The 16,613-nt window shown below is 42.7% G+C and overlaps 1 protein-coding gene across 1 annotated transcript in view; it reads left to right on the forward strand.

Moving 5' to 3' along the window:
* spata5 (spermatogenesis associated 5) overlaps positions 1–16,613 on the forward strand; it is a 122,945-nt gene that overhangs the window by 86,147 nt on the left and 20,185 nt on the right. The window contains exon 16 of the mRNA XM_042418430.1: positions 13,793–13,957. Within this exon, the coding sequence (XP_042274364.1) occupies positions 13,793–13,957 (165 nt within the window). The remainder of the gene's footprint in view (positions 1–13,792; positions 13,958–16,613) is intronic.

The raw sequence follows: 16,613 nt of genomic DNA on the forward strand, positions 1-16,613 counted from the left end.
CTCAAAACATTTAAAAATGTACTCGGTGGAAAAAATGTGGGTAATCATGTCAAAAGTTATCATGGGGACTATTTCTTTGGTAGAAAGTAGTTTTGATTAAAAAAAAATGTTCACAGCAGGATTTGTGGATTATCCTGGAAAGCTACGTTGCTGTTGAATGTTTTCAGCCATGTTACCAGCCTCAGCTGTAATGTTAGCATGCCAACATGCTAAACTAAGAATGTGAATATGATAAACATTACACCTGCTTAACGTCAGCATGTTAGCATTGTCATTGTGAGTATGTTAGCATGCCTACATTAGCATTTAGCTCAAAGCACAGCCGTGTCTAAGTGCAGCCTCACAGACCCGCTAACATGGCTGCACACTCTTAGACTCCTGTTCAATTTTAATCATTCAATGCTGAAAACACTCCAAATGAAATTTCATTCTCCTCTGTTGTACTGGGGTGGCAGCAGAAATGATAGAGATGGGGGGAAAAAAAACTGTGGATAAATATTAAAAGAGTTAGGTGGGAAATATGTGTTTGTATTTTGGGTGAACCGACTCTTTAAGGGATCAGAAAGTCCACAAACTGCTTCACCTGTCCGAAAACAAAAACTGAGGGAGGAGACCACCTCACTGGTCACTGCCAGAGTTCAGCAGCATTTTGTTTGCATGGCTGCTGGTATTAAGTTCCTACCCCTGTGTCGTCTCAGCATTCAACTAGCTTTGTGTTTTCACAAGCGCCTCAGTGCTGCTTCTACCCACCTCGCAGCCCCACCTGTCGTTTTTGCCGCCGGCTCGGAGAGAGAGGCAAAGTTTGGCTGGAACAGCTGGTTGCCTTGGCAACACTTTGTGCCACTGCAGCGGATTGGAACAGGAACTGGCCTATCCATGTCAGTCTGCAGGCAGGATCTGGGCCATGCCTTGTGTTAACAGATTATCTGATTTCCATTCAGACAGCTCGGGTATCGGCCCCACTCCTCCGCTCTCTGGAAAAGCGACCCCAGCCAGCCTCTTTCTGAAAGCCCCCAGAGCCCTCCTCTCTTCTCCCATTTCCTGTCTTAATTACGCACTCCTTTGTGCCGTTGTTGTTTTTTTTCTTCCTTCCCTCCTCCTGTCCTGCCTCCCCTTCTTCTTCTCTTGATCCCTCATCCCCTCCCTACTCACTGTCTGTCTCTCACTCTTTTTTTTTTTTTTTTTTTTGTGGAGAGATGAGGACCAAGATTTTGAAGTTTGAAGTCTGTTGCGGGGACCGTCCTTGGCCGTCCCCCACCACCACCACCACCACCACCACCTCCCACAACCCAGCTCCCCTTCTCCCTTCCATCGTCTCTCCACCTGAAAGGGAATACTGTGTTTTCGATGCATAAAAGGCTTGGCGCTGTCAACAGGATGAATCCACCAGGGCCCATGGAAAACATACTCAGAGCTGCAGCTACAGTTTCTCTGAAAGGGGAGAGAGGAGGAGGAGGAGGAGGAAGAAGAGGGTGGGTGGGTGAGTGAGGGAGGCAGCTGGAAGGGATTACTGTGCAGTTTCATAGGCAACACAATTACAAACATACCAAGTGTTAACTTGGCTGTGCAGCATAACACCAATGATGGAGTTTGGCTCTGGAATTGGGGAAAGCCTTTTTTATTTTTTTGGATGTTTGTATGCACGTGTGTGTGTGTGTGTGTGTGTGTGTGTGTGTGTGTGTGTGTGTGTGTGTGTAGAGTTTGAGGGGTGTTCACAGCTGTGCACAGTTATACAAAACTTCTTGAGTCCCTTCACAGGTATATTAAAGTTTCACAATGAAAGAGAACAAGGGGAAATTTTTTGAAATGTAGAGGTGTTGTAAACACAATGGACATATAAACCAAGTGGGCACCTCTGCTGTGACAAAAACAGGTTTGTCGCCGTCCTGCGCAGGATCCGATTACCGAGCCAGGGCATTGAGGCGAGACCAAGAGAGGGTGACCTTGTCTGTGGCGAAATCTGACACAGGTTTTCACATGCTGGGTGGGGGATTTTTTTTTATCTCTTCCTCCCTCCCTCCCTCCCCCTCTCTCTCTTACTCCGTCTTGTTATCTCCTGCAATAGGTGGCTAATTGCTCTGATGTTGTAGATTACATTTAGCGTGCAGCTCATATTGTTTGTGTGCAGCGCAGTAAGACGTAAACGTAGATACGGTTGAAATATATTCCAGGTTCATAGAGTGAGACACGATTAATTCTTCGGGAAAGCTGCTCGTTTTTTTGGAGAAACGTACAAATCGGATCACTTTACAAAAATACACTTGAATGTATTTTACATTAGATACAGGTTTTCAGCTTTTCCTCAACATCAAGCCAAAATAGCAGCAGCAGAAAAAGAGCTGAATAAATTCCTGAAGGAATATTATTCTGAGCTCAGAGAGGAGCTTGACTTCATAGAAAGTCATAGAAAAATTCTGCAAATTTGCATCAGGGCAATAATAGAGGCATTGTTATTTTGGTATAGTTTAAAAACAGCCACAGGAACATTCAAACAGCACTTCTACAGTTCATAAAACTTTTTTTATATTGACCCTGTTGATTAAGTTTTACAATCTAGTTCCACCTATTAACCGCACTTTTCTGATTTTCCAAACTCTAACTTTACCTGGAAAGCCTTTGATGGAAATTAAATAAATTCTTTTAAAGATCTGCAATTGACATTGTGAAAGTCAAAGAGCTACAGAAAGAATTGTGAATGTTTCATCGTATAAGAATACCCCAAAATGTCTTTTAAACCGTATTTATCTTCAACTTATGAAGAAATACAAAAGTTCACAGAAGTCTTTGTCATGAAACACTTGGAATTTCATATCAGGGTCACGGGGCTCCATGTGTGTAAACAGCATAGCTCATTGAATTTATACATATCAAGTGATGCATACAGATGCTGTGCAGCTGTGTCATGAGTGTCGTAGCATATCTAGCGCCTTCATGGAGGTCCGTTATAGTACTACTTTAAATCATTGTTTTCTTTGTATAACAAGTATGGAGACTGCTGTCGTGTGGTTTGCAAAAATGCATACAGTGGTGAAACTGACAAATTTAGGAAACTATGATAAACTAAAGCATTGTGGGAAGGCCTGTGAGCCTACAACAACCAACAGGCAGATCACCGAGGCAACACATATTAATGTTATAACGCAACCACATCCACTGCTAATGGCAACATTTATTTCTAGGAGGTACTCCACATCGACTAACACATAAATAAGATGTGCTCACAACATGACGGTGATACTTAGTGTATTATGTCAACAAATAGTGGTGAAACAATAAGGTTTGAATCAAAATATGTATTCTGCAGAGACAGCTACTATTGGCCGTGAGCTGAGGACTTCCACTGGTGTTTAATTTGTATATCCCACAGAAGTATTAGAAAAATTGTTCACCACTTTCCAAAATAACGCCCCGTTCATTCCTTTGAAAGTTATTCACCGGGTGCAAACGCCAAAAAAAGTTCTTGGGGCTCCCACTTTGGCCAGTAGAGCATAGAGTCCTTCTCTGATCAAGCCAGTTGAGAGTATACGTGTTGGAGACTGACTTCCTGTTGACTCGCTGCATTCATGAGTGGCATAAAATAATTGCATGTAGTTTGTTGATTGCTATAGGTGTGACTTAAGCAATGTAAGTATTGGGTAAACTCAATAAAATCTCAAAAAAAAGTGTTAAAAATGCCCAATAACACCTTCCCAGTGCCCAACATGTCGTCTTCAAATACCATTTTTTTGTCCGGCTGTCTGTCCAAAACCTGAAAATAATCAATTTACAATGACTAATCGTTTGAGCGCTACTTCCTACACTCTGTCAGCAGAATGTAGAAAGTAGCGGTGTGTAAAAGGTGTCAACGCTGACATCATGATTGATGGATTAGATAGGTCCTGTCTTACTCCACCTTTGTGTTATTGTCTCTGTGTGACTCTATCTATCTATTTCTTGTTTTCTGTCTCTCTGGACACACAAAAACACACACACACCTACATCTACATGTAGAGACACACACACTCCCCTCTCTTACCCGAGCCCTGTCTCAGCTCAGGATGAGGGTAAACAAGCTAATGTTTAGATTTCATGGAAGTGAAAACCGATCCGTCCGAGTCGGCTCTGTCACTCAGCAACACGCCTGTTTATGTTTGTCTCTTCGGTAAGTATCTGTGAGTGGCAGCATGTGTGAGCATTCAAGTGTGTGTGTGTGTGTGTGTGTGTGTGTGTGTGTGATGGTGCACACATGCCTTAATATGAAGCCTCTGTGTTTAAGAGCGGGAGGATGTTGCAAACAGGTTGGTGTAGGGAAGTTCTGGCCCCCACAGACATTGACCTCCTGATGATGATGATGATGATGGTCAAAGAGAAGACGGGGGTGGAGATAACAGTACAGGTGGTAACGGTGGTGATAGTGATGCTGGTGCAGTTACAAGTGAAAATCTGTATTTGGACTTTGATCTTTGGCTACATACATAATACTGTCATCTTTTTTTTGTCACCAAGCAACAGCTTTTCAAAATACACAATAAAACGTGAGCCTGCAAAAATAATGATTTTACATAAAAGTTTTCAATATTTCATGGTGCAACTATTGCCAACGTGTTGTCAACGATGTTTTTTTAAAGGAGTCTGACATAGATCGGTCATAATGTTGCAAAACTAAACCATAACACTGTCCTCAAATAACAACATCAGGTGAAGCATTAAAAAATAAACAGATGATATTATAAAGGATTAGCTTGGCACAGTCAAGGCCTTTGGGTTTATTTTGTTATTGTTTCTGAGCAGTGCAAGTCAACAATGAAATCTGATTGATCTGATATGTTTTATTTGTCGAGTTTGTCCGTTTTATTGCAAAATTCTGTAACTTTAATAGCAACCATATTTCAAGACGAAGTAGTGTTTTTTGATCTGGCTAATTATCAGTTTCAATTCATGTCACATTTGAGGTCATTTATTAGAGTGAACGTGATATCTGATTTAAAAAGTTAAGTGACAAAATCGATGCAAGACATGATGTTCATCGTGGTGGATGGATGTATCTCATGCAAGTCTATGCAGATGATTTTTAATACCATAAGGAAATGAATGAAAACCATACGGAAAACCATTTCCTGCGTTATGCCGTAGTAAAAGTATGTGATTTGTAGCAGACGGGCAAAAACTTTGCCATAAGTGCGAGGTGAATCTCAGCCTCGTAGCACATTTTTTCAAAGCAAAAATCCCTCAAGTCCTTTTTTCCGCTTTTTTTTTTTTTTTTTTTTTTTTTTTGCACCACTGCATGACGACAAGGGCTGTCAGAGAAACACAAAGCACTCAGGGTTGCGTGTTAGGAGCCACCTGAATGGCACCAGGCCTAACGAGAGCCCGGCAGGGACCCCGAGGTGGGCCTGGCACCTGCAGTCTGTCTCTGGGGGGAAAGTGGGGGCTCTGTGTGTGTGTGTGGGTGGGTGGGTGGGTGGGTGTAGGAGGGGGGATGGGAGGTGTGTGTGTGTGTTTCTGTGTGCTCTCAACAGAAACCATTAGTATGCATGCATGTGAGTTTTTACATGCATGTACTAGATGGGAGGGCTAAGACGTCACTGTCAACAGCCAATAATTTGACCTCTGTTAGTCAGCGTGGTCGGTGTGACGGTCGCTCGTTGAAGAGGAAGATATTTATCATCCAAAACCGAGGCTACAGCATCTACTGAGATACTGAACGGGAAGCACAAGATTATACTGATAATATGAGATTCTTTAAAAGTTTTCCTTGTTGTGGTAAATGGTAGCATCTATGCACTTTCACTTTCCAGTTAGTATTAATTTAAGGCTTAAATTATTGAATTGAGGTTTTTAAGCATGACAACAGTGTTTATGAAGCTGCTAATATCCAGATATCTGGGAAACGTTTGCATATAATTTGCATTTTTTTAAACAATATAGGAGTGCAAAGAAAATCAGGAATCAATCTGTAAACTATGGAGCCTCCATCATATTGGAGGTGGACAGAATAGATCACAAGAAGGCTCAGTATATCAGCAAATATGTGTATATTACTCTAAATTATCCCAACATTTTGAGTAATTTGGTGTCTTATTTGACTATGAGGTATATACGCCTTTATTTTAGCCCTATCTCACTGTGAAAACCAAATTTTAGTAATAAAATATAATACATTACATCTACATTATATATAACAGACTGAGCTCAAATTTTAACCCGTGTACTTGAATGAAGGATGAGCGAGGGAAGTAAAGAAGGAGTGATGGGAAGGAGAGAGGTGAAGAGGAGGCAAAGAGTCACTTGTAAGCATACGCAGCTGTGAAGTCGCAGTTCTTTTCCTGTTAGGTCCTAACACAGATACATCATACCCAGATCAGCTCTGCATGTTGTCGTTGAACTGCGCTCGTTCGATGAAAATTTGAACATCCACGCACCAGAAGAACGCAGGTACCGTATAACAGGAACGAGACAGTAACGATGTTGACGATGAGACAGGAAGAGCTGGAGGGGAAATGACAGTCGTTTCTGCCGTTCAGTCCGACGCAGCGACTCAACCGGGGGAGTTTGGAGGGTACCCACAGGCTCTGGGGCGGCTTATGGAAACCAGACCCGGCAAGTTTACACTGAACGCAAGGCCCCGTAGAATTGAACTGCGAACTGCGGACAGCTCACAGGAAACGCCTCTTTGTAAAGCAAACATACATGTATTTTATGGCAGCCGCTTTACTGCTTTTTTATTTTGGGCTCCAATGAGTCGACATTTCAACATGGACTCGGTCTAATTTCCTCTGCTTTTCTTCACCCCCCTTTTTTTTTTTTTTTTTTTTCTTGGTGGACGACCCTTCCCACACACACATTCTGCCCACCTATTCCTATAAAAATAAGGGTGCAGTGGCCATTTTTATTGTCACGGAGGTGTGAGGGCCAGCCAGTCGTAGTTGTTTTGACAGATTCGGGGACTTTATTGCGGCCCCCAGGGCAGCTGCGAGGGTGTGAGTGCCCCCCCACCACCACCACCTCATCCTCCACCCCCCCAGCCCCAAAAGGAGAGCAACACAGCTGCTGCTACTTCTTCTCCCCCTTCTTCCTCCCCTCATCTCAGCCCCTTCACCTGGTCTCCATATGATCGTGACCCTCACACACACACACACACACAAACACATGCACACACCATAAAAGGTAAAAGAGGTGTGACATCTAATTCTGTAATGACCTTATGTTTAGCAACACCATACATATACAGCCTCTCTCACACACCTCTATGTGGTCTTGGAGTCTGACTCCCGCTGGGGCCACACATACTAAAAAATTAAATGTGTAAATTCACGACAATGTAGGAGGAAAACAAACACCACACTGTGTACGTGTTTATTACAACACGGGTCTTTCTTTCATAGTTTTGGCCGTCGCTCCTCTGTAATAATAACCTTTTGCTCACCAAGTTAATTCCTGGGAACACAGCCATGTGGCAAAAGGTCCCTGGTTGACAATTGTGAGAAAAACATGGTTAAATCTTTGGTTGGTGTCCTATATCACACTGTTAGACTTGTCCACCGACGACCGATTTGGAGCTTCGGCGACCAAAGAAAAGCTGGAGCCAAAACTCTGAAAATGTCACAAATTTAAGACCAAAGTCTTACAATGTGACTGCTGCTACGACCCACATCTACAAACAAACCAATCAGAATACAACATGAAATGACACAGAATACACTGGCCGGCGTGACATTTCGTAAGTGCAGTTTCTTGAATAAAGTTCTCTTTAATACGGGCGCACGACAACCAAAAAGATGGCGGTGAAATGAAGAAGAAGTTTGTGTGACTTTGCTGCAATTTCAAAGCATCACAGCGGTGCAGATGGATGATGTGAGCTGATGATGCGCCTCTGCTTTCGTATACTTTTTTTTCTATTTACATCGTGGCGCTAAGATTTTATTATAGATACTGTAAAACAAAAGAAAATGGTGAAATTATTATACTCTGTAAAATCAGTCACACTTACAAACCTACTTCCCGTACAGTAGTTGTGCATGCGTGCAATTTTCCTCAGCAATTAAGGAAGTAGTGCCAACATGTGATCTTATTGTCAGTTTTAATTCCAAATAAAGTGGTTTAGAAATCTAACTGGGGGTTTGTTGACCTGTATGATTATCTCACCACTCGTGTTTCTTGCCTTGTTGGATTTCGTTGTAGCGATGTTGCCCTTTTACCCACATCTCACATGTTATTTTGGTAAGTACAATGCAATAATCACTCATTGAAATGATGGCCAAGACAATATAAAGAACTATCCAAAAATAAGCATTCCTGTAGTACTTAATGGGCCAGCCATGCTGAAATTCTGTCCATTCACCTTTAGTTAAAGGTGTTCAACAATGATTCTTAGACTGGATAGCGAGAACAAGTTCAAATGAAAAGATTGAACACAGTTTGGAGATGTTTTTCCAAAACTAGATGTATTTGTTTTAGGAGCCATTCAGCATTTCTTTTGCATTTTAGGGGGAAATACTTGAACTAATTTGAGACCATTTCTGTTTTGCTCTACCGTGGCAAACAGTCATTTTTCTAAGAGCAGAAATCACCTGTTCAAATGGTTTAAACCTCATTTTAAAACTACAAATCTTGACTTCCTCCTGGCTGTGCGGAGTATGTGGGACAGTAGGGGGTTAACTGCACCAGAGTTATTTGGTTCTTGGACACGGTGGCCTCGCCTGCCGGATGCAAGTTTGACTCAAGGGCAAAATCCAGAGTGAAAGCCTCTCATGTTTTTGACTGGTTGCCAACTCTGCTCTCTCTCTCTCTCTCTCTCCCTCCCTCCCTCTCTCTCTCTCTCTTTCTATCGCTCGCTCGCTCGCTCTCCCCTTGTCACTCTCATCCCTCTCTCTCTCTCCTCCGCGCTGTCCCCTCCTCTCTCTGATTTACTCTCTCTTTCTCCCCGCTCCGTTCCTCCTCTGATCCTCTCCCACATCAAAATCAGGGCTGACATAAAGCAGGTCCAGAGTCCCTCTGAGCACAGCACGGCCTCGTCCAAAATTATGTCATCTTTTTTAGAAAGATGTGGTGTGCAAAACTCTTTCGGTAGTTAGTATAAACCCGCTGTAGTTACAAGTCTACAAGCGGGACTCGAAGGAACTGAAAAACAAAACATATCTGATAAGTTGTTTTGTTTGACTTACGGCCGACGGATGACATGAAGCTTAAGGATGTTTTCACACACTTTGAGAAGTTTTTTCTACACCGAGGCCAGTTTTCTGCAAGTATTTGGTATGTTTTAGTACGAAAGCAGCTGTCGGATTCAGACGCAGTACGCGATACGCTCCAGACGTCACTTCAAGTTGAATAAGAAGTATCAATCAGTAAGAAAAAAAACATGTTATGAAAAAAACACTAATGAAGCAATAAGGTTCTTCTGCATTACGACACGCCGCATACCCAAGCATGACTGGATTTCCTCACTTTTGCACAGTATTAGTAAATAAAGCACTAGTAGATAAATTGAGCTTCTCCCTAAAGAGTGTGCAAAATCCATCAAGGTTTTAGCAGCTACTTCCTTTTGATTTACCAGCAAAGTAGACTTTCAGAATCACCATAATACCCAAAAGATTGTTGTTGACGCCAACATTTTCCAACATGAAGTCAGTCCCCCTGTATTAACTTCCCTAAATCTGAACTCCAGAAGAAGACCTCTCTGACCTTTCTGTGAGCTTTTGGTTCCCATCGCGCTCTCTGCATTTTTTTGTTTGGCATGCGCTCCGCATAAATCCAGGGTGGCCCATCTCCGAGTCGGTATGACTCACCGAAGGCCTCCGAGGATTGCGGACTGACAGGTTAGGAAACCGCATACAGCGAATGCCTTCAGGCAGGGAACAAAGTCAACTCATGTCTCCTCAGGCAAGCCACTTATTCAAGCCAGACAACCTGCTATCATCCCGCACAATCGGAAAAAAAAAAAAAAAAAACACCTACAAAAAGAGTTTTTAAAGAAATGTTTCACCAGATGTGCGAGGAAGAACTTAGTCATCATGTTCAGTATCATGCACCCGGTCTTTCTTATCATTTTTTTTAAATTTTTTATTTGATCTGAAGGGAGTGTGAGTAACAAAGCAGATCTATTCTCGATTCATCCGCACCGTGTCTAAGCCTCCATCTAAGAATAAGACACCTGAAATTGCGGGGGCGTCCGTTTGTAAACAGTTTGTAGACGGAGCAGGTCAGATTTGAAGCTGGCCAAGAATGTGCTCAGCAACAATGCTCCAAGGAGAAGATTCCCAGCATTCCTCACTGGTTAGGGAGAGGTACCGGCCTTCACAGATAGGAAGTCGTCTGTCATTAGGGGGTAATCACTTCTAGAGGAGGATTGCAATGCCTGGAATGATTACTGCAGTGAAACTTGGCGCAGAGAGAGAGCGGATGAGTTTTTTTTTTTTTTTTTTCTCCTCCTCTCCTGTCTTTCTGTTTTCTCTCCTTGTGTGTTTTGATCAGCTTGACTGATCCGGCGTAGGCCTCACTTGTTTTTCAAAACTTTCTCACCATTGCACTGTGCTTAATTTCGCCCTGCAGGGAAGTCCACAGCCCATATTCACCCCAGCTTTTGTGGCGTATAAATGGTGCAGTGTTGACTTAAAGCTAGTTAGTATTTCTTACCTAGGGGCATTTCTAATTACTAATGGCTCATGTGTAATGATGCCTATCATGTCAGTGGTGCAACAAGGTGGATGCAATCCGTCATGCAGACTTGTGTTAAGAAAAACAGAGACTGCGTTTTGTTGATGGTGGCTCGCTGTCTCCCACGCCACTTATCTGTGTTTGTTTGTATGGTTTTAGTCCTGTGGTCCTTTCAAGTGGGCTGTCTGGGTCCCCTTGGTCTGGCTGTTTTTGTCCTCTCCTCTCTTTTCTCCTCCCCTCCCTCCCCTCCCTCCCTCCCTCCCGTCCCTCTTCTCCTGCCTTCTGCCAGTCGAGCCAAGACTTCAGGTGGAATGATGCCGTTACGAAAAGAGCCCGTCAACGCTTGCCCGGCATGCCAAGCCAAGTATTTGTCTTTCGGGGTCCCCCCTTACCTCCTCCCCTCCCCCCCCTCCTCCCCCCTTCTCCTCCTCTCCTACCCCCACCCCCAGATCCTTGAGAACAGGAAGTATATCTTGTTAAGTGATGGATGGGCCCCCTGCTCTTGCTGAGAGGAAAGGGGGAAAAAAGCCTTTCTTTCCCTCCAGGGCAGTCAGATGAGTTTAGCAGTCTCAAAGCTGAGGGTCGGCTCTGCTTTTTGGGAGCGCCTTGGAACCCTTGGAGCCCGAGCGCCTGGAAGCCACAGAACGGGCACTTCTCCATTATGTGTGCGGAGAGAATTAACGACTGATAAAGTAGCAGGCGGCATTTTTGCAAAAGAAAAAAAAAAAAAATTAAAAAAAAAAACCAAGTCAAAGAGCGTTTACTGGAATTCTGCCTTTACTTTTGCTTACATGTATGCTTGTGTATGTGCATTTGTTTGTCAGTGTGTGTGCGCGTGCATGTGTGTGTGTGTGTGTGTTATTTAACCGGGGGTCAGCAGGTTTGTGTTGGCATGCAGCCGCCAGATCGCTCCAGGGAGAGCAACTCAGGAAGTGTCCCTGGCACGTCCTCTGCATAGTGCAATACGCACCGCCGCGACTGGCTCGACCTGCTGTGACAACCACAGACTGCAATCCCCGCTGCACCCGCCTCACCTCCTGCACACACACACACACACACACACAAACCTACAATACCCGCTAACCTGCGGGAAGAGCAGCGACAACAGACTCTCATGTGTTGTTTTATCGTTGCTTCGCCAGAGGCGTCCTATCAAGTTCCCCCAAGTTTTTCTGAGCCCGTACGACTTTAATTCAACACAGCAACCCTCAAACCTGCCATCCATCCATCTCCCAGCAGGTCTCTCCAACAGCCACTCTTCCTCCACGGTGACGTTATTCCTCTGTAATCGTTTTTATACCAGTGGTTCGTCACACACACACACACACACACACACACACACACACACACACACACACACAGCCAGACCCCTCTTCTTAAACGAGTGGAAGAATCCCTGAAAAACAAGAACATTTCCTCTCTTGATCCATTGCTCCTTTGTCAGTCACGGCTCTGTTGTGGTTACCTAAGGGTAGCTACTAATGTTTGTCTCCAGTTTCCATCCTCTCATGTTCCACATACATATACAGGAACACAACAAAGCAACAGATAAAAGGCAGGAAAAACTGTCCATCGCCCTTGTAAATGGAAATTGGTTATCCAGAGGGGAAATAAAGAAAACCATTAAAAGAAACTCTTAAAATTGCATCCGGCACATTTTCCGAGCAGATGGACTTAAAATGTAACACAAAAAAAAGAAAACATTTGATGTTTTATATTATTGTACCTCCAGTGCTGGGCTGCTCAAGGTGCCGCGATAAGGCCGAGTGTAACTATTTTTTTTGAATTTCATACTTGACTTTGAAAACAGCAGTTGACAAAAGAATCTCACCTCCCGGACATTTCAGTAGCTGCTCCGGACCTTCTTGATTATATTACATGGTCTTCATCAGCAGATGTTTGCTCAGTGTTATAGAATAGTAGATGTTCAAATTTCCACTTCAATTTCAAAGTTCAATCTTTAACTCGGAAACAGCAGTTGACCAAAAAAACGTCAGCTCAAGTTCCATTTAATGTCATGTCCGTTGATTATTTATTTTATCATTTACTCTATAAAATGAGAAAACAGTGACAAATGCCCATTATAATATTCGGACATATTTAAATTGCTTGTTTTGTCTGATTAACTGTTTAAAACCCAAATAAATTAAGTTTACAAAGATATAAAACAGAGAAAAGTAGCAAATCACATTTGAGAGGCTGCAACCGGTGAACGTGCAGCATTTTTTGCTTCATCAATGACTCACAATTAATAGATTATCCAAATTGTCAGACAGGATGACGTGCCGTAAGCGTTCATAGTCCATGTATATAAAAGAAACAAGGCCGTCGGGCCGGGGAGATTTGTGTTGTATGCAGAAGAGCGGGAACAGCAGTGTGATGACTATGTAAACAAGAGTTCAAAGGCTGCTGGTCCAGTCCCTCCAACCCTCACTGATCACTCCTGACGTGACCTCCTGCATGGCTTGCGTCTGCGTGTGTCTCCTGCCTCGTCTCCGCCGGCCGGGGTTTAGCCCCGCTGTGGCCTGTCTGGCCCAAAGCCAGGGGCTCCACTGTCTTTACAACCAGGCTTCATTGAGTCTCGGTAGAAGAACAACAATGAAACTGTCAGTTCCAGTTGATGTTTGTTTTTATGCTGATTTTTTTTTTTTTTTTTTTTTTTTCATTCCGGCGCTGAAATTAAATGCAAATTTCACGTTGAGAGAAATTATATTGTTTTAAAAATCCCCACTGTTCTTCAGCTAGCTGGCCGGTCAAACGGATACGCAACCCAAACCCTAACAATACTACAACATCACCGCCGCTTGTCACGGGCCCCGGCTGAGGGGAGCGAACGGAGACGGGGCATATTTGTCTGTGTTTGAGAGGCGCCTGCCACTTAATGACGTCTGACAAGCGAGACAGCAGCGGCTTCGGGTACTCGAGGACTGTTTTGGGGTCACAGAGATGTGATCTGTAGGAAGTGGAAGGTTTATCAGATAACGTCAACATTCTCCCCACACTGACTGCTGGAAGTGGAAAACTGAAATTTCACAGTTTTTATTTTAGATATTTAGCTGAGCTGTAGCTCTTAGATCTTCTCTCATTGCAAGGAAGCAGTAAGGAGGTCAAAGGTCAAGCTGGTAAGTCAGATGCTGAGCGTCTTCTTTCTGTCCTACAGGCTCTGATGCGTCCGGGTCGTCTCGACCGAATCGTCTACGTGCCTCTCCCGGATGCTCCGACCCGACGGGAAATATTTTCCCTCCAGTTTCGTAACATGCCCGTGGTCGAAGACGTGTCTCTTGACGACCTGGTGACTCGGACAAACAAGTACTCCGGAGCGGAGGTGAGTCATGTTTTCTTATTGAGATTAATTTTGGAAGAGTGCAACAGGAAAAGAAACATAAACATAAACAAAAAAGCAGTGACCATGACAATACGCGAGACAAACATTCATCGCTTCCCAAGAATGACACCAAAGAATATTTATGAAATGAAGAACATCTGTGATAAAAGTACAGTCTGTTGCAGAAATAAGGTTTTTAATCAACTTAATTAAACTTATTATGAGTTTAATGACTTACTGTAGCTCTGTGAAGGGGTTAAACAAATGCATTGATAATATTTTTGCATAAAAATCACTCCACTATGAAGAAATATCTGACTATAAAACAAGTATTAAAACAAATTCCACACAAGAAGTAAACTCAAGATTCAAGCGTCATGTGTTCTTAATACTCATCCAGCCGCTTGCCGTAAGTCCAACTTGATTTTACAGATTATCTGGCCTACTTAGATTTAGTTGAGTTTTTGCAAGGCTGCTGCCTTTTCCAAAGTCAACAAAAGAAAAAGAAAAAAAGATTGCAGTGCTGTTTTTTGCCTCGCATAGTTTTTTAGATTGTTTTGATTCGTGATATAACAAGTTGTTGTTTTTTTTTTTTTTGTTTCTGGACAGATGTTTGAGGGTTTGAGTGTGACAACCACGCCGTTCACTTCTCAGACATCCGTGTCAGCTTGAAAAATAAGAGTGAATTACTCACTACGACAAGAGCAGTTACCTTGAAACAGGTTTAATAATGTCACGGAAGTGACTGTTTACCTTGTGATAAGAAAACAATATGATTTAATCATACTAACATAAAAGATAATGACTTTCTTTCATTGACTATCTTGCACTGAGGAAGTAAAATTCAAAGCACAAATATCCCACAAGAAGGCTCTGCCTGCCTTCTAACGTTACAAAACCTTTCACAAGAGAAACACTACGTATGTCAATGTGACCTCATGCCTTTAAATGTTCATGTTCATGTTTTTTTTAGGAGATCAGTAGGAAGAGCCTTCTGCATTCCCTCGCTGTCACTACCCAGATTTTCACTGTAGGTCCAGAGGTTCTGATTTGACAAGCCAGGCGTCTTCAAACTTTTGGCTACCCGTTGACCCCCCAAATACAACTTCATTTTAAGAAGACATGACATTCTGTGACCCGCGCCGCAGAGAGATGTTACTGTGCTTTCCATGATGTCTGTGTGGAGTCTGCACTGTGTCACAGAGAGCGCACTCGTGATCTCACAGCGGACTGGGAATAATCGTACAAACGCTCCTTTGTGTGACAGATTTGTCTCTCTGCATCCGTCGGCCGCCGCGTGATTCACATTGTCTCGAGCGGAGAAATTGCAACAGTCCTCAATAACAGAAATCATTCAGGAATTACAAGAAACTGTGTCGTTAATGACTTTTTTGGCAAACGAACTCAATCGTCTTACTGGAAGTTCAGGAAGGTTTATATTAGATTTCAGTGGCTTTTAAATGTATTTTTTTTTGTACGGAGTCTGGCAAACACTCCCTTGTTTAGTTTCTCTCTATCTGTCTTGTTCTTTGTCAGGGAAATCATGTTTGTCTTTGACCTTCAATGTGACTCATAGTTCATACACCATGCGTCAGAAAAAAAAACATTCCCCTAAAATGCGCGGTCCTTCCCCCTGAATGTAAGTCTCCGCCGTATATTTAGACTTTTAAGGGTTACGGACATGATAGAAATGTCATGCAGGTCTGACAGGCTTGGAAAATAACCGTTTTTAAGTGATTCAGACGCTAGCGTGCCTTGGCAGGCTGTGAAAACACAGATTTCATTGTTGTCCCAGTCATGCTCTCTCTATGTGACATGTTTGTGAGTACTGCCGTGTACTGAAGAATCTGTGATATGTTGTTTCTTTTTCGTTCGCCGGAGATAGCGCGAGTTTGTTTTTGATCTCGACACAGAAAGCTCCTCGAAAAGGCCAGAAAAGGAACCGAGCAGAGCCAGAAAGACCTTTAGTTTGATGTCCAATCAGGATTTAAGGGTGTAAGAATGAGAATCCTGAAGTCTATCAACAGAAAATGAACTGACAACTTGTTTTTGATTAATCATTTGAGTGCTTCTCTTTATTTTCTATACTTATAAATTGATTATATTTGGGTTTTGGGCTGTTGGTCAACAAAACAAGACAGTTAAAGATATCACCTTGACATTTAGAAACTTACAACGGACAGTTTTCAATGATTTATATGTTTGATTATATTTATTTTAGCTTTTCAGTCGCCATCCTAGTTTGCGCCACTTACAATCAAATCTGATCAAATCTTACCCACATGGATCTGATTTTTTGTGTTGAATTCTTTATAAATTATAACTTATTTAATTATGTTAAATAACATAGAAATACTTGAGATTTGAAGCCATATTTCCAGGTGCTTTAACATGTAGAAACACATGCAGGTCTACACATCAGTTTCCCTTTCAACAAAGCTCAGAAAACTAGTTTATCAGTTATAAAAATCAAGCGATAAGGACAGCGAGGTGTCGAGGTGTTTCCGTCTTTTCTTTTGACATAACGATCCTTCTCCAGGGGGCAATCTGAGGTTATCTATAGGTCCTTCTCATATCCTTAAAGTATACGCTCTCTCTCCCTGCTTCCAGACTAGGCAGCCCCCACCCGAAAAAAAAAGCAGCCTTAAGCAGGCGT

This window comes from Thunnus maccoyii, chromosome 8 (genome assembly GCF_910596095.1).
Source record: "Thunnus maccoyii chromosome 8, fThuMac1.1, whole genome shotgun sequence".
Classification (NCBI taxonomy): domain Eukaryota; kingdom Metazoa; phylum Chordata; class Actinopteri; order Scombriformes; family Scombridae; genus Thunnus; species Thunnus maccoyii.